The 22,554-nt window shown below is 44.8% G+C and overlaps 1 protein-coding gene across 2 annotated transcripts in view; it reads right to left on the bottom strand.

Moving 5' to 3' along the window:
* Prkn (parkin RBR E3 ubiquitin protein ligase) overlaps window positions 1-22,554 on the bottom strand; it is a 1,218,024-nt gene that overhangs the window by 198,501 nt on the left and 996,969 nt on the right. For both annotated transcript variants that reach the window (XM_028866686.2, XM_028866685.2), the window contains exons 8-9: window positions 16,715-16,776; window positions 317-466 (exon numbers count right to left, since the gene is read on the bottom strand). In XM_028866686.2, coding sequence (XP_028722519.1) covers window positions 317-466; window positions 16,715-16,776 — 212 coding nt within the window. The remainder of the gene's footprint in view (window positions 1-316; window positions 467-16,714; window positions 16,777-22,554) is intronic.

Genomic DNA, 22,554 nt, shown 5'->3' on the forward strand with positions numbered 1-22,554 from the left:
TTTCTGGAAACTCCAAAGAAAACGGGGTTTCTCAACAGCCTGGATGGGAAACTCACTTCCTCCTTCACTTTTGCTTTATGTAATTGAGAAGACTTTCTCTCCCCACTGTATCAGCTGGACATCGCAAGGAATGTGTAAAGGTCTGGAATGGGGGTTCAGCACATCTTAGAGTCCTACACAGGAATGAATTTTTTTTTGCTGTACATCAGTGCAAGTATGTCTGAGGCCAAATGGAAAATTCGAACCGTCTTAGCCCATCCACAAAAGCAAAGGCGGCGCACACTACCAGGCAGCCCTGGGTGTGGTTAGTACTCACCCCACAGCCCAGGCCGTTGCCTCCTTCACAGGTGACTTTCCTCTGGCCCTGTTCAGGCAGCAGGCCAGCTCCGCAGCCAGGACGGGGGCACAGCACGCCCCCCATCTGCAGCACACACTCCTCGGCGCCATACTGCTGGTACCTATTGTACTGGAAGAAGTGGAGGGCGAGTGAGCTTTGCACAGTGACCCAGAGCTGTCTGAAATGAATTAATTCTGCCCAAGCTCCCAGTTAACGAACTCTGACATTGTGTTCTCAACTAGATTCAGTAAAGGACACGCATTTGGTGGTGGGAGTGTATGGCGGGGTGAGGGGTGTGAGGATGAGGGTGTGGGGCAATGGTGTGATCCAGCACAGAGAAACTTTTCCAGACTCAAAACCAAGATGAAATAGTTTGCAGCCAGGCATGGTGCCAAATGCCTGTGATCTCAGCACTTGGGAGGTAGATGCGGGAGGATTGGGACCTTGGGGCTAGCCTAAGATACAAGAAACTTTTCCTGAAAACCCAGGAAAAAAGTGAAGAATTTATTTTATTTTTTTTTCTTTAGAAAACAAATTTTCCTCACAACTCTAGTGTTCTGTGACATTGTGCCCATAGATTGTACTTCATATAACTTTAAGGTAATATGTCTATATATTGAATGGTGGACAGTATTCATTTTTTAAGGCAATACATATGCTTCTATTTGAGATTTAGTGAGGTTTTATAATTGTTTAGGAAATACACCTCACAGCTGCTGACCACCTACAACCTGGCAGTGGTTTGAAGAAGAGGAGTACCATGGAGCATTCTCCTGTCAGTCTGTCTGGTTTCGTTTCCACCTGCTTCATTAAAACACATAAAGCTGAGCTACCACGGCACACACACCATTTGCTCCAGCCCCACCAACACTATGGTTTCTAGAGCTTCAACTCCAACCCCATCCTCACCCTCAGCAACCCCAAGACCTACAGGAGAGAACTCAGGCCAGCCCTGAGGTGCAGCCAGAGCTTCCTGAACAGGAGTGAGAGGTGACACAGACTTCGCCTGGACCAGGAGGAAGGTACAAACAGGTGTGAGAGGGAAGATGGGTGGGGAAGGGACCTGGGGGAGGGAGCGAGCAGCCCAGGGGATAGGGCTTGATCAGAAGAGTGTGGGTCTCTGTGTGTGCGTACACATGTACGTGCATAAGGAGCCACTCTTATGTGGGAGTAAGACTTGCGAAGATGTCCTTTCTCTTTTCCCACAGCCAGGCAAGGGCCTGGGTCTACCGCACCAGGCCCTTCCTCTGGTTTGGGGCAGTCTCCTGGCCCACCTACCCACCGTGGTTGGAGAGACACTCTCGAGGGAGGGGTGGGGGATCCCGAAAGCTCCGCCAGTCTTCCCGTCTCCCTGTCATCCTGCAGCCCTGGGGACGCTTTCATCTGGCAGCCTGGAGATAGGTGAAATGTCCCCTCCCCACATGGGATCCTGGTCTTGGGGGTGTAATTCCGGAAGAGCCAGGTGACACCCACTTCCCTTCTGTCACGAGCCCCCTTCGCAGCAGAATGGGTGAGTAGGTCCACTTAGGTTCCCTCCTTCACCTCTGCTACCACTGTGCGTCCAGGGGTCCTTCCTGGTCTGGGTTTGGGTGGGGATGACTGGGATCCCTCTTCTCTTAGGTCATTCATTTAGCACCCTTTTTGGGTACCAGATTCCGAGGCCCTTCTGTCAGAGTTCTAGGCTGTTCCCCATAGAGGCTATAGTTCTCTGTTGCTGAGAAAAAACACAGACCAAAAGCAACTTGTGGAGGAGAGGGTGTGTCTGGCTTATGGGTCACAGTCCATCCTCTAGTGAAACCAGACTCAAGCCAGAGCCTGGAGGCAGGAACTGAAGCAGAGACCCATGGTGCTCACTGGCTTGCTTCCTTTGGCTTGTCCAACAACTTTTCATAGAGAGCCCTGGCCCACCTGCCTAGGGATGGCACCCCTCACAGTGGGCTGGGTGCTTTTACGTCGACTAGTAATTTAAAAAAAAGCACCATAGACATGCCCACAGGCCAGTGGGATGGAGGCAGTTCCTCAACTGAGGCTCCTTCTTCCTAGGTGACTCTAGCTTGTGTCAAGTTGACCAAAACTAATCAGTGCCTGGTGCTGGTTAGACGTACTGGATGCTGCACAACTACGACATCTGGGATGTTGCACTCCTGACTCCTTGTCTGAGCTCAGATCCCCGTAGTGGTGTCCCCAGCCGATGGAGGAGATCTGCAATTCCGTGGGAACACGGTACTTCTAAGTTACTGCTCTGACATTATTGGGTCACTTCAGCATCTAGACCCGGATCACTGAAATGGATTTGCTAAGTTATTAGCCGATTTATGCAACCTTTGCCGAGGGTCTACCCTACATCCATCAGACGCTCCCGAGAGTCCAATTTGAGGACGGAGCACTGAACAAAGCCAGCAGCTCTGTCCCTATCTGTGAGATGATCACCAGACACTGAACGCAGATGAACATGTGCAGCATTTTGAGGGGCGATGAGTGAGGGGAACAGGAAAGAAAAGGACAGGCTCCGGGGAAGGCCATCATCACAATTATAAGCAGTGGCTGGGAAGAGCCACACAGACCAGGCACACTTAAGCAGCTATCTGCAGGAGACGTGGAAGTGAACCTGTGGTTCCTTGGGAAAGGAGTTCTGTAGACAGAAGAGTGGATGGTGCAAAGGTCCTGAGGCCACACATACTTGGCTGGTTGGAGGAACGCTTGTGAGAACAGTGGCCCTGAGGCCGAGTGAGTCAGGGAATACGACAGACGGTGAAGGCAGAAGGGTCACGGGATCCAGGATGTTTGGGTCCCTGGTGGCTCTTGTCAGAACTCTGGCTGTTTCTCTAAAAGATACCAGAATCCTCGGAGAGCTCTGAACAGAGGAGTGGTATGACTTGACTGATGTCTTAAAGGCATCTCTCTGACTGATACCCTCAAAATAGACTCTGAAGGGCACAAGGGAGGCAGGAAGCAGAGATGCGTTGCCTGAGCTCTTTTTGGCAGTCAGTGTGAGTGATGGTGTTGGCCTGAACCAGGGAGGTGGCGTGGAGGTGGGATCAGTGGCTAAATCTGGATATACTGAAAGGTAGAAACCGTAGAATTTTCAGGCAGATTGCTTGGCTGGTATGAGACACAAAGAGGAGTCCAGTTTGAGTGTGATAGATTTTTCTTAGAAGATGGGGAAGGAGGTAATATATTAGAATGAGGCATAGGTAGATGTGTGTGTGTGTGTGTGTGTGTGTGTGTGTGTGTGTGCGTGTGATGGGAGTACAATTAAAGATGTCATTACTTCCTTCTATCACACTTATGTTCAATTCCATCACCTTATACACAAGTAAGTGGGAATGTTGTGTAGCTCGGTGAGGTGAACGGCTTAGTTAATTTAGAAGGTTGTGGCTATAAATTTAAAGTGATCAGGCCTCTTCTGGTTTCTTACTTGTCTCGTTCCATGGAAACAAGACAGAAGACCTGGACAAGTCTCTTCATGCACATGCTAATGATCTCTGCACACAGTGGTGTGCCCAGAAAAGGTGTCTTTCTCAATGACACAGTCTAAGAGGACATATAATAAGCAGGTTTTCATTGGAGAGGGTTCTCTGGAAACTATCCTAAGCTATGTAGTTATTAGTGTAGGAAATGAAGGTATTTCATTGAGTGGTTATGTGGTTTACGTAATTGAAAGACTGTATCTTCTCTCCCTACCCATATATATAAGAAGAACTTTACAACCGATCCATCTCAGCCCACTGCGTTCATGAGATAGACCCTCCCACTGTGGCCCATGTTGTCTTGAACTTGAAGCAGTTTTCCTGCCTTAGCTTCCCAAGTGCAGGATTTACAGGTACTAGTTAACCCCAGCTCTGTGGTCCCTTGTTTCTAACTAGATATTCTTTTTCCTTTCCCCTTTTCTCTTCTAGGCAGATTTCTCCTTAGTGGGGGGCTTTGTCTGAAAAAGAAACTTTGGCTGATTAGAGTTTGTGAGACTGGGTGAGTGACCTTACTACAGATCCTCTACATCCATTCGGTGTTTTGTCTTGTTTTGTTCTTGTAGAGCTCTGTACTGAGAACTTGGGATGATGTCTTACCAACAGTCTGTATATACCACAAGAATAGAATGAGTTAGTGGACTTTATTAAGCTTCAAGAATTCTAATAAAATAATAGCAATGGGAACTAATAATGGTGATTTAGGATGGTTTTATGTATAATAAATTTTAGAATAATTGTTCTTAATTAGAGGTGCTAATTAGTGGTAGAGTATTTTCCTAGGAAGTACAATGCCCTGGGTTTCATTCTTAACACCAACACACACACACACACACACACACACACACACACACACACACACACACACACATCACACAGGCTTCAAAACAACTGGTGATCTTCTCTTCATTTATCAACTGCTTACTCAGCTCTCTATTTACTACAGTTCCACTACGATGACCATGGGACCATGGCTTTTTCCTGGGACGTGTTGACCTATGTGCACATCAGAGAGTTAACTGACTCCTTCAAAGGTGTCTCAGATGCCATTGGAGTACACACAGCTAGGCTCCTCTTTCTACTCATCAGCTAGAAAGTGTGACTGTTATTTTACTTCTGATAAACTCAGGAGCACTGGATAAACAATTCCTTTTCTAAGGGAAGGCAAATGCGTCAACATATGTCTGTGGTTTCTAGTGATTAAAAATTACACATAGGATTTGAATGCGCCTATTGAAGGCATGTTTGTCTGTGTGTGTGCATTGTCGCATGCATACAGAAGCCAGAGGACATTGGGTGACTTGTTCTATCATGCTCCATTTTATTTGCTTGAGACAGGGTCTCTTACTGAGCCTGGAGCTTACCAGGTTGGCTAGGTGGCTTGGCTAGCTAGGCTGGTCAGCCCGTGTGCCTCATTTGCCTGCTGGTCTCCCTCACCTCCACGCCTGATGTTACAGGTACTTCTAGACCCACTCAGGTTTTAAGTGGGTTCTGGGGATCTAAACTCAGGTCTGTATCTTACTCAGCAAGCGCTCTTGCCCACCAAACCGCCTCTCCAGCCCGGCATATGTATATACCACACTATGATATTTATAAGAAAAACTTTTGACCTAGAACTAATAATGTGATAGTATTTGAAGAAAGCTAATGCCCTAAGGAAATAGTTTAGACATGCAATTAGCAAACAGCCTTGTTTAGTTTCTTTCAAAATATGACCCACATTTCCACAGACTCCTTTTAGCCTCTCATGGGCATGACAAACAAATTTTACTGGGAGAACACTGCTTTAAACTTCATAAAGAGTACAGACAAATTAGTGCTAAGTAGAGCAGAATATCTATATTTACCTCAGTGTAAAATTCACACAATTGTGGTAGGTAATTGATAAATGGATTCCAATGGCAAAACCAACTATATTTCAACACTCCTTGCATTATTTCCATGGGGATATTTTTACTTTCCAATGTGGGATACCACTATATAAACAGACCTAATTTGGAGGAATGTGATTACATGGTAACATAGACTAGGCCTAAGAAAATCAGTTTTGAGGTAAACTCAAAAGCAACAAATCAGCCCCAAATCATTTACTGTTGGCCCTTGGAATACATTGTGTGTGTGTGTGTGTGTGTGTGTGTGTGTGTGTGTGTGTGTGTGTGTGTGTATGTGTACTAATATTACAACGTCAAACTGTTAATTGAAGCTTTGGTTATAACCAGTCTGCAAATGTTTAGATATGATTTCATGAAGTGGATAACCCAAGGTAACTAGTATCTGACTTTTCTTGTGAAAACACCTGGAGAAAAACAACTGAGTAGGGAAAGGTGTGTGTTGGCTCACAGTTCAAAGCATAGTCCATTACATTGGGGAGGTCAAGCGGCAGGAGCTTGAAGCAGCTGATCATAGTGTGTCCACAGTCAGGAAGAACAGAGCACTGAACGTGTGTGCTCGGCCCAGGGAGTGGTGCTGCCCACAGTGGGCAGGCACGGCTTCTCAACTCAGTTAACCTAATCAAGATAATCCCCTACAGGCATGTCTAGAGGCCTTTTCCCCAGTGATCTCAAGTAGATAATTGAGATTAACCATTATGTCTAAAATAATTTATGTTCTTTATATAATATTTGCAAAAGCTTTTTAAAATTGTGTCAAGAAAGTGTGTGACTTTTTACCCAAGGAAAATAACAAAACATTTGCTCATAGTTTATAGAATAGAGTGAGAAGTGCATTGTTAGAATACCTTACCTCAGTAAGGTCTTGGCTCATTGTTATGCTTTACGCCTTATTTGTGGACCAAAGTATTCCATCTTTATCTGTACATTCTCATAGGTTCTCTTAAAAACAAAATACTCATTTGAGAGTACCAGACTCCTTCAGGTGTCAACAATATCGTGTTTTAGGATTCTAAATAATGAGTCATAGGATAATATCATGAAATGGACACTGGATTTTGTTGGCCTGAAGGCAATTAGAAGAGTTGTACTGAGCACATCATCATTCCGAAAGAGGCAGAGGTCACAAGTTCAAGCCCCGTGGGGGCCAGTAATCTTCCCATTTTTTTTTTTTTAACCTACTGACTGCATGCTAAGTCCATGGAAGAACATGGGTGATGGCCTGAGGGGTCAGAACAGGAAGGAACTGTGCTTTTGTGACCTCCTGTCTTCTGTTTCTCTCTCAGGCTTAATTTGCATGCTTTCACAGGGAAAGAAAGCAAGAAAGAATCTAAATTTTAAAAGTCAGAGAAATGTTAAGTACAGGGAAAGGAGGTTGAAACCAAGATGGGGGAGAGCTGGCAGATGTTCTGTGAGAATGAGTCAGGGCCTGTCAGCCAGCCAGGAGCTTCCTGCCCCCAGGCAACTGCTTGGAGCAAGGAAGGAGATTGGTTTTATGTTGCTCTGGTGTTTTTCAGAGCATCCTTTTGGGGGCACTCAGGTACAGCTGTTGGGCCTCTCTTGCCTTCCAGCGTCAATTCTGGTGTTTGTTAATTCTTAGCTGTAGCTATGGGGGTTCCTTTGGGGATGGGTGAGTGTGGTACTTGTCACTCAGCATCACTGAGAGAGGCGAAGGGCTGCTGTTTGGGAATGGATGCTCTGTGCCATACACGGGTGCCAGCCCTTTGTTACTTGCTGAATCCTTCCCCAGGGAAGAGATAGGTAAAGCCTGGGTCACATGGATGCACAGTCTGAAGCCCACACTGCTAGTCATGGGCATCCAACACTAGAACTCAGGCCAGGACTAAAGATGGTCCATTCCACAATAACCACCTGCTCCATTTCCTTCCTTTCTTCCTTCTGACAAAGAGAAAACCAAAAACCTTTGGCTCACTATTCTTTTGTCATCTATTAAAAACTAACAAAAATCCATTTATTATTTACTTGTTTGGATCACAAACATCAAAAACAGCCACAGAAAAACCAATAACTTTTGCTAAAATATTTCCCCTTGCTATGCAGAGGACGTCATATTCTTTTTTACATGCACGATTAGAAGGGTTTTTTATTTTTTATTTTTTAAGCACTCCTAAAATTCTCTGTAATCTCCTTCTTATTTTTCCTCATCTGCAGGTTGTTAGTCTGGGAGAGTTGGTGGCGGTCTCAGTGGTGGCTTCTGTCACCTGCTGCTCCTGTTCTCCCTGCCGTTGCTGGTAATGTTCTTTGCATCCTTGGACATCTGTCAGCTGCTGATGAAGTGAATTGGCTGGAGAAAGGGCTGGACCTTGTTCACTGCATAGAAAAAGCCATCGTTAGGATGGCGGAATCAAACGCGAGGGGGAAGTACCTCAGTCTCCACCGGAAACATGATTGGGGTGACAGACGGAATCCTGGATTGTAATTTAGGAAGCCCCTTCCGGTGCTTGACGTGAGATGGTGTGGAGAATCTGTATCTCTACCTCTGGGGGTGGTGGGGTCTTCGGGAAGGAGTTGGAAACCGGCTAGCTGCTTTGTCTCTTCTCTACACTGTTAAACGCAGCGGGATATCTTCAGGGAAGGTAAGGCTAGGCAGGCAGGAAGCATGCAAGATCTCTTCCTCTCAGGAGTTGTAGCTGATGTGAGTTGTTGAGACTCTGCAAGCAGGAGCTCCAAGCCCTGCCTTGATGGCCACAGTCCCAGAGCTGCTGTCTTTCACGTACACAATGTTTGCCTTTTCCTCGATTCCCGGGGGGAAAGCTTGGAGTCGTATTTAGTGGGCAAATCTAAGTCCCACCCTACAGAGAAGTAGGATTTGTCTCCAATTTCCTCAGAAGGAGTTGTGGTCCTTAGGCCAATCCCACCTCCCTTCCTCTGTCTCCCTGGGCACTTTCTCCAGTTCAGGATGGTCACAGCTCTCGCCTTCTTTGAGAACGAGTGTCTTCATCCAGTGCTGAGGCAGGTCTGAGGTTCTAGGTGGCTCTGAGGGCGGTAGGAGGGAGCACCAGGCTGTCATTTGTTTACGAGCTTTGTGTAAGGCTGTGGGGGAGACACTGGAATGAGTTCATTCCAAGGGAACATTTATTTAATGAATCCATTAGAACTTGAGCAACTCAGAGTTTTTCATAGTGATTTTCTGGTTTGTACTAGACGGTTTCATCTCTGCAGTGATCTACCCTTGGATGTGAGCCAGGCTGTACCATGAAGGGAACCTTCTGACACTTCTGCAGTGAGGGGAGCTGGGTGGTTCAGGGGAGCACATGTTTTCCTGCAGAGATCAGCAGACGGCATGTGCTGCACTCCCCGCATGGTACCCTGCTGAGGTTCGGCCTTTGGTCTGTGTCCTGTGCATTGGGTTCCTGATCCATGAGAAACAAACTTTCCCTTGTAGTCAGCTTCTTACAACACTTCCTCCTTCCTCAACTTACCCAAACCTCTCTACAGACACTCTGAGAAATGTCTGGGTAACATTATTCTTTCTGTAAGCAGGAAAAGCCAGGCTGCTGAGACCACATGATCTCTCTGAGGACACTGTGACACACATTAATGGGAAGGTTCCATTTTGTCACCACTGTAAGCTGTCTGGAGCACACAGGAGAGCCGGAGAGTGCCCCGAGTTCCCAGGAGCCATTCTCCTGGGGAAATAGACTTGCTTCTTGTCCAGAGCCTTACCCTACCGTGTGTTGTGGGCTGTCAGTCTTATGTTTCATCAGAATGTCATTGTCACTGATTAATACATCCTGATTATATCAGTCATTGAAGACGTCCAGAATTGTATACCATCTCTTCTCAGTGACTCGGAAGTTTCTACCAGGAAGACCTCACATTTTCCTTTCACCACATGTCTTAGTCAGGGTTTCTATTGCTGTGAAGAGACACCATGACCACAGCAACTCTTATAAAGGAAAACATCTAATCGAGGTGGCCACTTACAGCTCAGAGGTTCAGTCCGTTATCTTCATGATAGAGAGCAGGATGACGTGCAGGCAGACATGGTGCTGGAGAAGTAGCTGAGAGTTCTACATCTTGCAGGCAGCAGGAAGTTGACTGAGACACTGGGTGGTATCCTGAGCATGGGAAACTTCAAAGCATGCCCCACAGTGTCATGCTTCCTCTAACAAGGCCATACCTATTCTAACAAAGCCACACCTCCTAATAGTGCCACTCTCTATGAGATTATGGGGGCCAATTACATTCAAACTATACCACCACCACATCTTTCAGCTGCCCCAGCCTCTGAGACTCCTGCCCCATGTCTTGAGACTCATGGGAGGACTTCAGTCCCTTCTCCATGACCGGCAGTTGACCGTATCATATTTCTCTATATCCCCCGTTATTGACACTGGATAGCAAGGGCCCAAGGATATGGGTTCTCCTCTTTTCCTTCTAATCCATCAATGTTCATTCCAAGCCACCAGGCCACATACACTCTGCCCTGCTACTCTTTTCATCATTAGCTCCTGGCTTCTCCCTTTCCCCCCAATTTTTCAGTGGTTAGCTATTGCCATTACCCTCTGAATTCTCTCCAGTGGAGCTTAGTGTCTACATGATAAAACATCTCATCCAATGACATAACCTCACTCATTCCATCCTCATCCTAACCCAGCACCCAGCACCCCTGGATCTCTGGCTTCATCATCTCCCATCAGGGTCCTCTTTCCACACCTTGTATCTTGTACTCATTCTTTAGTCAGTAACTATTTTTGTAGTCAGCCCATCCAGCACCCAAAGCCCAATGTGGTGTGTAATCAATAGCTCCTCGATGTCTCTCTTCCATCCCCTTTCCCACCTTTCTGCTCCTCTAGATGAATTCTCAGAGGATGGTACTAGAATCCCCTCCCTGGATTCATGCTCCTCTGTTCCCTGATTACCCTTCAAGGAATGTGCACTCTCTCACCTTCCTTCTCCTACTTTAGTTTTGGATTTCTCTAGGACAGTGGCCATCATCACACATGATATATACTGAATATGCCTATGTATATACGACAGAGCTTATTTTTCCCAATCTAAAGTGATGCTGATGGCAATTTCTTTTTTACACTTCTATCGCTGTAACCTAGAATGATTCATAGCACACAGTAGGTGCTCAGTATTGTCTTCTTTCCTATTTTCCCTTTAATGAAAAGAAAGAAGCAATGAAGTTTGGTTTTCTAGGACATAGACATCAATATTACAGTGATGTACTACGTTGCCATAACTAATCAGGGTAATATTAATTTTGATTATTGCTTGATTAAATTCTAGGAGAATGCAAAGTGGTCCAACTTGCATGCAAATCTAAGAAGATTATTACAGTTGGCTTCTTTCCCTATTAATTACGCAGTGAGTCTGAAACAAATATGGAAACAATTTGCAAATATTGGTGGGAGTTAGAGAGAAGACTCTGTCATCTGAACAGAAACACTGGGGGTAACAATTAGTTCTTTCAAGAAGTCTCAAGTTCTCAACTCTGATGCTATGAGGTTATCATGGAGATGGATGTATGGAGGAGCCAGGTAAGAACCAGTGCCTGCAATGAAGGAAGACTTATTTAGCTTGGACTTGAATTAGCATTTATATCTGTGATTTTAGAAGCTTACAATGTAAGGAATTGAGGGGGCAGGCATACTCTAACTTTTCAACAAGGTGGATTCTAACTGCTTATCCTTCCCAGGCTCTTTCTGGTTTTAATCACATATTGGTAACAGGCAATCATTCTTTGCCATACACAAATACTGTGATAGTGGATCTCACTTTCAACTTGATGAGACCTAGAATCACCTTGGGGATGGGCCTTTGGGCATGCCTGTGAGGGAATTATCTTTGTCACATATATTGAGTTGGGAAGACTCACCCACTGTGGGTGGCACCATTCCCTGGGCCGGGACCCTGGCCCGTGTGAGTGGAGAAAGGGCTGAACACCAGGAAACACGCATCCCCCACCCCTGCCCTGACTGTGGATGTGATGTGAGCAGCTGCATCTGCCCCTTCGCCCCACCCCTGCCCCGACTGTGGATGTGATGTGAGCAGCTGCATCTGCTCCTTCGCCCCACCCCCACCCCGGCTGTGGATGTGATGTGAGCAGCTGCATCTGCTCCTTCGCCCCACCCCTGCCCTGGCTGTGGATGTGATGTGAGCAGCTGCATCTTCCCCTTCACCCCACCCCTGCCCTGACTTTGGATGTGATGTGAGCAGCTGCATCTGCCTCTTTGTCTCACCTCCTTTCACCCCTGCACTGAGCGAGCGGCAGAGTAAACCCTTTGTCTCTTGCGTTGACTTCTATTGGGGAAAATTATAAGGGCCACTCCACGTAGTTAAAAGGAAGATTTATTTAGTGGATGACTTACAAATGAAGGAATGGATAGGTCGCGGGGGTCTGGGGAAAGTGTATCGCAATCCAGCGGTGTTCTCTGGAGCTCTGCACAATCAATCTCCACTATCCAGGGTCCAGGCGCAGAGAGCGCGCCCAGAGCGAGCGCTTGCCCATCCAGCTCTCAGGTTTCCAGCACCTCCCCTCGCCCCGCCTCGTAGGCGTGACAGTTGCCAGAGTCTCAATGGGGGTTGGAGCTTCCAGATCCAAGCTGGAATGGCTACCCACTACATCTCCCCCTTTTTGTCTAAATAAGAAGGTTCTAAACTAATACAAGACTATATACAAAGGAATGGTTATCAAATATTGTCCAGAAATAATGAGGGATAATGACCTAGATAAGATGTAACTACAACCAATGCAAACAATATCAAGCAAGAAACACATTCTAAAATCCAGAGAAGTATAGAGCATAGGTAAACGGCACGTTATAAAGATCATTCAAAGGTGTCCTATCCTAAAGAACCTGAATCTAATACTTAATATGTTCTATCTAAGATATTATATATACTAAGTTGTAACTATAACTGCTAGTCTTCATGGATTCATATCCGCGTGGGTTCGAACCCCACTCCTGGTACCAAATGGTGCCCAACGGCTCGAGTTTCCACCTTAAACCTGAAAATATTTAATAACCAATTCTAAACAGAGCCAAAACCAGGTTCCTGCTTCTTGTCTCATGCGGGCAGCTAGATGCGGCAAAACGCAGGTTTGAACACTGGCGGGTTCCTGGCGAGTGCGTTTGACCGGCAGTATGGCAGGAATGAGGGGTCTGCCAGAGGCACATTATGCTGTGTAGTAGATTTAGTCTTTACTAGTATTTTTTTTAAAAAAAGGTTTCTGGGCTACATGCTGCTTTGAAAAAAGCTTAGACCCACTATTTCTGAGACTTGATGACTCCCAGAGCTGGCAGAAAACGTACCACTGCCATGTTGGGAAGCTGAAGTGGGTGGAGCCAGCAGCCACAGCGCTGTTTCAGGCTTAGAAGGATGCAGTTTAAAGCAATAGGCTCACAAAAAGACTGATTCAGATAACATTGTTTACAATGTGTGTAAAATATACGTAGGCTTGAAAGAGACAAAAAATTAATGTAAAAAGACACGTAAAGATGAATATTACACAGACAATCTGGATTGTGTTGTCTTTGGGATTTTTAACTGCAAAAAAACATTTGATCAAAAAAGATGTTGAATTAAACCAATATGTATATTTTAAAGGTAACTTGACTTCAAAATTTGGATTTAAGGATATGTTGCTTTGGAAAAGAGGTTCTGCTTTTGTTTCCACAGAAAGCCAGAGGCTATGGATTTGTTCCAGATTAAGATACATCAGGTTTCACCAGCCAAGACCCCCTGAAAGGTCTCCGATGACACCATGGCCCAGATGATCCAACATCCAGAGCGGTTTCAAGGCAACTGGTTCAAACAATACAGCCTCACGGACTACCCCATAGGTCTAAAATTTTCTTTGCATCCCCATAAGATACAGCGCCCCCCTCCAGCAGGAAGTAGTAAGAGATGCTACGCCCAAATTCCCAAATATACCAAGCTGGCTTTAGAGGTGGAATTGGCTCACTCCTCCTCTAAACCCAGACATATTGCTTTAAAAAAAAAAAAATGGTTAAGGGATTCTTGTGTCCCAAATCAGAAGAGCCCTCTGGTGTGGGACAGAGAAAAACCAATATTTTTATTTAAAACGGGTTGATTATAAATGTGATCTCTTTCTAAAAAAGAAAAGGGGATATGATATATAGGAGGATATGGAGATGATAAGATAAAAGGGTAGATTAATGAACCTACTTTTAAAGAACAACTTGTTTAAAATGTTTTACATTGGTATAGATTTTAGTTTATGTTTAAAATGTTTTACATTGGTATAAATTTTAGTTCATTGATACAAACTTGAAGTTAATTTTGTTATACTGTATATATATATATATGTATATATATATATTTCTATTCTTGTTTGAGGTATTATGTTTATATAACTCATTTAAAATTGTAATGGATAATTAAAAAATAGATTAATAATTAGTCATCTATGATAATCATATCTGTAGCCATGTTAGTTAAGTCTTCTAGGTATACATAGATATATTTCAGATAGATAGGTAATCTTCAAACACTTCATAGACCTGGAGAATATGGCATTTAAATAACTTAGAATTCTGTTGACGTGAGACACAATTGCTCCTGGCTGCACCAATTTGATCCCGAGAGAATGTTGGGCTTCTAAGACATTTCCATTTGGAAGTTTGTCTTTTTGGCACAAAATGGCCTACTGGGCAAAGAACTGCCCTTACCTTGATGGCTGACAGTACAAATGCAATGCTGTCCTTTCTGGACAAGCGGGACACAAGGAAAGCGACCACTGTACTCTGCCAAGACAGGGTAAGATGGTCTCTTAAAATTCCTGCTTCTAAAAATGGTCTGTCAGATACTCTAGGCCTGTAGTCAATTTGAATGCACCAACAATGCTGAGAAACATTAGGTGACTGTCCAGGCTGCCAGCTGTCTTGGTCTACTCTTGCAAGATTCCCGAAAGTTGCTTGCATCCATCTACCATTTCTCAGGTACCATTATGTTCCTTCTCAGGTCTTTGATGTGGTTGAAGACTAGATAGTCGTAATTTCCTCAGTTATGATAAAAGATAAGTTAGCTATAAAACCTTAAACTCACAAATATAAGATAGATAGGACATCTTCTTTAATATTGTAACTATAATTCTTGCTCGGTAATTGTTTTGTTATATGTAATTTTACCATGTTAAAGTTAAAACCTTCCTTTTTAAAAAAAAAGAAGAAAGGGGAAGTGCTGTGGATATCACTCTATGTAAATAAAACACTGATGGCCAGTGACCAGGCAGGAAGTATAGGCGGGACAAAGAGAGAGGAAAATTGGGGAAACAGGAAGAAGGAAGAGAGAGACTGCAGCCACCGCCAGGACAAGCAGCATGTAGAGACTCGTAAGCCACCAGCCACGTGGCAAGGTATAGATTTATAGAAATGGGTTAATTTAAGATAAAAGAACAGTTAACAAGAAGCCTGCCACGGCCATACAGTTTATAAGTGATATAAGCATCTGAGTGATTATTTTATAAGTGGATTGTGGGACTGCGGGGCTTGGGGAACCTGGAGAGAAGCCCTCCAGCTACAGACTTCTTCGTGGTATTTTATCACAGCAACAAGAAAAGAAACTTAGATTCCTAACAAACAAAGACACAACCCCAGAACTCATCTGCAAAACCGAGTCATGGCAACTCCATCTGCCTGTTGGGCAGTCAGGGCTAAAACCACCAGTGGGGTGTCAGGTCAACCAACACATTGGCAATTGTCTAGTGCTAGTTTTGCGAGGACAAATGAACACACTGACATAGACTCTGGAACTTCATAGAAGGATCAGGAGAGGTACAGTTGTCCTTGATTTCCACTGGGGATTAGTTTCAGGATTCTCACTGGACACAAAACACTGGGGGTTCTCAAGTCATTTTCTTATATAGAGTGGTGTAACAATATTTACATATAATGTATACCCTGCCCCCTAATGGACTTTAAATCATTCTCAGATTACTAATAATGTCCAATACAATGCAAATACTATACACACACACACACACACACACACACACACACACACACACACACACACATATATATAGTCTACTGTATTTACAAAGTTTGTACTAACTTTTATTGCAATGTTTTTGTGATGATTTCTGTGTGTATACATATGATATTTTTTGCGTGTGGTGCATACACTTGCCATAGTGCATACCTGGAAGCCAGATGCCAGAAAACCTTGAGTGTCAGTTCTCACATTCCACTTTGTTTGGGACAGGGTCCCTTTGTTGCACATGGCCGCGGTAGCTAGCTTAGGGGGGTTCCCCGGTCCTGCTCTAGGGATACTAGAGCTATTGTGACTGGCTTTACATGGGTCCTGGAGACTCAGACTCAGGTCACATGTGCCTGGCAAGTAGCTTTATCCTCTGAGCTATCTCCCTAGTCTCTTTGCTGTTGATTCGTCCCCAAATATTTTCAATCTGTGGTTGGCTGAGTCTACAGGTGTGAACCCAGGGATACAGAAAGCCAATTTTATTTTAAGCAGTCAAAAATATAAGAATGTGTGTGCATGTGCGTGCGTGCGTGTGTGTGCATGTGTGTATGCGTGCGTGCGTGTGTGTGTGTGTGTGTGTGTGTGTGTGTGTGCGCGCGCGTGCGGGCCATCCTTTGGATGTCATACATTCCTCTGCATGTAGACAGAAGCTGCTATGAAGTATAAGTAACAGACTGGGTACAAAGGAGCCGGCATACCCACTCACAGACGTGTCGGGAATGTCTGCGCCTATTGATCCCTTAGGCGTAATTCATCTCTTCATTTGTTTGTTTGTGCATCTGCCACTTTGCAGGGCCTGCTTACTACTCCAGTCTTGAGATGAAATGCTCTGGCAGGGAGCAGATGTACCAATTAATAATCTGTCAGGTCTGATGGATAGAAGAGGGAGAAGTGTCCTCACGTGTATCTCTGGCATGGCTTTCTTCCCCATTTCAGGGTGCTGCGGGTCACGAGACACATGCTGCCTCCCCAGGGAGGGTCCAAACTGTCTCATTAGCGTCTATCTTTCACGACACTGTGATGCGGCCTTTGAAAGTCGGACTCACCTGCTCTTCTCCAAGAATCCTGAAGTGATGGAGCTCTTTAATCAAGGAGTTGGGACAGCCAGCTGTGGGAGAGGAGAATTAATCACAAAAGTGTCACTGTCACTCTGTGCCCTAGTTCCTTTCTTATGTGCCGCTATGACTGCCAACAGCTGATGCTGATGTTGACGAAGACACACACGTGCACCTGAAAACACACATCTCACCAACCGCAAAGGAGCCAGACCTTCAAAGCAGCGATGGCCACTGCTTGGGCTCAGACTGTAACTCTCTGGGAAAGGCCTGTATGTGACTCCAGCTGGACTTGTCCCCTGGAATGAAGATTATGACCTGGCCTTAGCATATCATGGTCCTCTGGCACTTGTAAGTGTGCCCTGATACAGAGCTCGGAGTCTGTGGGGCTGGGAGGGGAAAGCCAGTGGCTGTAGGTTCTCACATGTTGACCGGGTGGTATTTCCCGGCCACTAGGGCCAGGGTTTTGCTCATTAAGGCTTGGAGGAATGGAGGCAAGATGGCTGGGCATCCTGTCTTCACAGGATTGCTGGAGTTTACGAGACCTCCACTACCTGTTTTCCTAACCAATTCTTAACTCTCGAGCTTCCCATTGTCTCCCTGTAGTCATAAAATGAAATAAATAAATTATATACTCACATTTACATTTATAGATGTATACATTTGTAAATGCTTAGGATCAGCTAAAACATGTTCTGTCCCTTCCTCCTCAATGGAATTATTCCACGGTGTTAGGTTGTAGTCATTCATAACATTAACTCCAGAAACAAAATTGATATTAAAAACCTGTTCCTCTGAGATAAGACCCCTGGATTGCATAAATTCGCTGACATTTCCATTAAGGAAATTGGATCATATGCAGAACCATCAGAGATGCACTGAGCTGATTCTCCTTCACTCAGCTCCAGTCGGTAAGAAAACGGGGAGGGGCTGAGGGGGCTTTCCAGGTGAGGGCAGGTTAAGAAAGAACAGGATGTGCCTTCACGAAGGTGAAGTTGTCCTTTGCAAGAGTGTTAGAAGGTAGAACAGGATTACAGTGTAGGCTAGTGATGAGAGATGTCCACACAGGGCTGAATACTGACACAGGATTTTAAAGGGAATTTGGTGTGACGATAACTGTGTCAACTTGACTGGTCCATGTGATACCTGGGCAGGAGGCAAAATAGAATGTTTCTAGCATTTGAGTTGGTGGCTTGAACATAGATCTGCCCTCACCCCTCCCTGTCAGTGAGCATCACAAAACCCATCCAGGGCAGTGAACATAAGCAGCATCAGGGAAGGGTGCAGGGAAGGATGAAGCCTTCTAGCCTGGACGTGACCCTTTCCTTGCCCTCAGACCTCAGAGCGCCTGGTCTGTAGTCCTCTGACCTGGGGCTTGGATCGACCCTGCCCCTGCTCTTTTCACCTTTTGTTCTCCAAGTGAATCACACCACACCCTGCTGGTTCTCTGGCTTGGGAACCAGATTGAGATTTCTCAGCTCCCATGCCCACATGCACCAATCCCAGCACATCCCTTCTCATGTTTTTGTGATGGCCAGTCTTCATCGTCAACTTAACTGGATCTTGAATTAGCTAAGACAAAAGCCACTGGGAAATACTGTGAGGGACTTTCTCCATCAGGTTCTTTGTAGCAGGAAAGCCTACCCTAAATGTAAAGAACACCTTCTAGCTCAGATAAAAGGAGAAGGAAAAGGGAAGCTTTTGCTCTTTGCCTGCTTGCCCTCACTCTCGCTGGCAAGTTCATCTATCCTATGGCTGCTGCATTCCTTCACTGGTATTAGAATCCACTTCAAGTTTCCAATGTGGACTGAAAACCAGTGACTCTTCAGCTCTACACTGGAAATACTGAGACACCAGCCTCATGGATTGAGCAAATCCCAGATTCTCAGCCTCTCCAGTGTGAGATAGTCATTGCTGCATTACGCTGACCACATCCTGTAAGCCATGGCCATTTAATAAATCCTGTGTGTGTGTGTGTGTGTGTGTGTGTGTGTGTGTGTGTGTGTTCATTATACCAGTTCTGTTCTTTTAGAGAACCCTGACTAATACAGTGTCCTCACATATGTATCCTTACTGGTTCTGTTTTTCTGAGACCCCTGAGTAACGTACTCTAGTCAGTTCCAATTCTGACATTCTATGGCCATGGTAAAGACTGGAACACATTTTGGTCTTAGATATTATGCAGCACATCATAGTGAGAAGGTGATTAATAAATAGTCACTGAGGTGGCACAGGTAATTTTTGTTGTTGTTGTTTAAGAAAATAAATGAAAGTCCTGAGGCAAATACTTTGTTGGCAAACATAAAAATTAGTTGCCGCTGTCATGTCCAATAGCATGAAGAAGGGAGCTTGGCTTCCTGAAGTGTCAGCTGAGCGGACCTCTAGCTGGAGGCCACAGAGCCTTGCCGGTGAGGAAGGCTCTGCCCGAGAGGCTTGCTCATTCCCAGTTGCTGCTCTGATGAACATCTAAAGAATTTGTGACGGAGGAGGATTGTGTCATTTGATTGGCAGTGTAGCTGAGATGTCCTATGGAAATTCAGCCTCATGCCTGTCTTCCTACGTCAGACCTCTTCAGAAGCAAGGCGTGATGGTTTAGTTTCCCGAAATGATTAGAACGCAAGAGCTGCATCGTTGTTCAGGATTTACAATCCCAGGGTGTCTGCTGAAGGAATGAGAAGTGCCCAAGACAGTGACCTTCCTAATGCTGTGACCCTTTAAAACAGTTCCTCATGCTGTGGTGACCCCGGCCATAAAATTACTGCTGTTGCTATTTTATAACTGTAATTTGGCTACTCTTATGAATTGTAAATATTTGTGTTTTTTGAAGGTCTTAGGTGACCCCTGTGAAGGGGTCATTTGACTCCCCATCCCCAAAGAGTCTCCACTCAGAGGTTAAACTGGGGATGGTACATAGTCCAGGGTGACAGGTAGAGATGGAGGACCTGGAACAGTAACTCAGGAACCTGTTCAGGGTTTCAGTAAAACAGCAGCACCTGCCACATTAAATTAATAGCTGTGATGATATATTGTGTACCTCAATAAAGCTTGCCTGGGGATCAGAGGACAGAGTCAGCCACTACATTAAACATAGAGGTCAGGCAGTGGTAGCACACATCTTTAATCCTAGCATTCAGGAGGCAGAGATCCATCCAGATCTCTGCGAGTTCAAGGCCACACTGGGAACAGAGCCAGGCATGGTGGCACACGCCTTTAACCCCAGCACTAGGAAGGAAGGAAGATGGCAGGGCACAGAAAGGTATATAAGGTGTGAGTAAACAGGGAGTATCACTCTTGAGGCTGCGGATTTCATAGAGGTAAGAACGTGGCTGGCTTGTTCTGTTTCTCTGATCTTTCAGCTTTCACACCAATATCTGGCTCTGTTTTTTTTTCCTACTAATAAGACCATTTAAGATTTGTGTTACAAATAGCTTGCTTGCTCTGCTCTTATATTTTACATTTACATTTAATTTACAAGTTTTTGTTTTGGCCTTTTAGTTACACAAGTGTAAGGTATTTATACCTTAGTTTATATCTAAAAATACATTATCATAACAATTATCTGTTCAATCTAAAAGTTTTGGAATCCTTTTTTTCCTTTATCAGTGGTTGTTGACATCACTCAAAATCGAGGAGAAAAATGGTCTCAACTTATTTTTATGCCAGAGAAAACAAGAAACAGAATTGGAAATGAGCTCAACTTTAGAATTTATATTCTGGTACTCACGCAAGACAGGAGTAAAGGATTGATGTCAATGATAGCTCAAAGATAAACATCCTGAGTAGAAGACGACACAATTACCTTAAGCACCTGCAGGGTACCACAAACTAACAAACAAGGATGGGTGTAGCATATATTACCAAGTGGCTAGAGTTAAGGCGCTTGAGACATGCATGACATGATACCCATCAGCTGTGCCCAACATGGGGACATACATACAGGAGTGACAGACACAGACTGAGTGTAAAGATGGAGCTTCAAACCCACAAAACTAGAAACGTACAGTAGGTGCATGGAACGTGTCAGTATAGGGTGTATGAAATTTGTTGGATAAAATCATGCCAAGTTCTAACTAAAATAGCACAAGGAGAGGAAGTTTTGAAGGACAAGATGCATGCCCGATAGCAAGAAACATTCACGAGGAATCTGCTAGACCTGTAATCTTACACAAGGTCACTGTGAGCCTGCAAAGGACATTCCTGCAAGGCTATGTGCTCATCAGCTGTCTGTCCAACCCTGGACGATGTGGCCATTATTAGTTATCCTTGTGACCAAGGATAAGTATCTGCTGTGAGTGTCTCCATTTTGCCTTCCAGTCTTTTCCTCCCCTCGATCTCTCCTAATATACTCCTCTGTGACAGCATGTGCGCTCCTGTTGCAACACTTTGCCAGTCCCCAAACAAAGTCATTCATCGGCGGGGCATTTTTTTTTTTTTTTTTTGCATGTTATTTTAGGTCAATGGGAGACAGAAAAAATGGGAGTAGGTGGAAAGGGGAAAAATATGGGGTGGGTTCTCAGCATGCTACTTTCTGTCATTCTCCCAACTATCCCTTCTCAGCTCCTCAAAAGCCCAACTCACCCTTCTGTAACACGAATCTTAAAAGGTCTTAATAATAATAATAAAAACCCAGAACCAAGTATTGGGGTGAAAAATGAAAGATCAGAGAGACAGAATAAGCTCCAACCAACCTCACCCCACCAACTCCTCAGTTGATTCTCTTTCCTCAGACTGAAAGCCTCTGAGTCCTCACCTGGAAGGGATCTCAGCTGAACTGCTGCTAAAAGCCTCTAGTTCCTGTCCTCACACCTTATATACCTTTCTGCTTCCTGCCATCACTTCCTGAGATTAAAGGTATGTGTCTTTCCCACGCAAGACATGAGATCTGGAGTGCTGAGGCTAAAGGTATGGGCCACCAAACCTGGCTCTGTTCCCAGTGTGGCCTTGAACTCACAGAGATCCAGATGGATCTCTGCCTCCCGAGTGATAGGATTAAAGGTGTGAGTGCCACCACTGTCTGGCCTCTGTGTCTAACCTAGTGGCTGGCTCTGTCCTCTGACCCTAGATAAGTTTTATTAGGGCACACAATATATTGGGGGACACGCTACATCACCACACCCTTTCTTCCCTCTCTCCCATTTCTTCTGCTCTGAGTTTGTTCAGTTGCATATTCAAATACTCCTCCTCAGAAATCCAGCAGAAATACAGCCTTGAGGACAGTGACTACCTCCTTTCCTTTCATCTGATTTCCTGAGAAGAGTAGCCTGTAGATAGTGTCACCGCTGGACACAGCAAGTAGAGGGACACACACCAAGAAAATGTCAAGACTGGGGCCTTCACACCTTCTGACCCAAGTTTTGGCCTGGCTGGAGTTCTGGTTCTTTACCATCTGCTTGTTTTTTTGTAGATTTGTGGGTGTGTACCTGAATAAATAGGCTACTGGAAGCATCTGTTTATTTATCATAATGTTTTCTTTGAGCTGCTGTTTTGAATGCACATAAAAGAAAGCAAGATACTTTGCAAACATGAGATGGAAAAAAAAAGCAAGCAAGCACAATTATTGCTAATGCCATTAGTGCTGTTCCCATATCTAATGCTACTGATCTTAAGACATTTTCTTTCTTCAAAAAAGATGCAGCTATTGGAACAATCACCATGCCCCTTATCAAGAAGCCATGGTGGGCTTTCTTGTTTTCTAGTCCTGACATGGAAAGAGCTAGAAGCTACTGCTTTCATCTTTATAAGAATAGTTCAGGAAAACTAAATGTCAAGCACTTTTCTTGGGCCCGTGGGAAAACTGATGTCACCGGGTAAGACACCTCTTACTATCTGGA

The sequence above is a fragment of the Peromyscus leucopus genome, chromosome 8a (assembly GCF_004664715.2).
Source record: "Peromyscus leucopus breed LL Stock chromosome 8a, UCI_PerLeu_2.1, whole genome shotgun sequence".
Lineage (NCBI taxonomy): Eukaryota > Metazoa > Chordata > Mammalia > Rodentia > Cricetidae > Peromyscus > Peromyscus leucopus.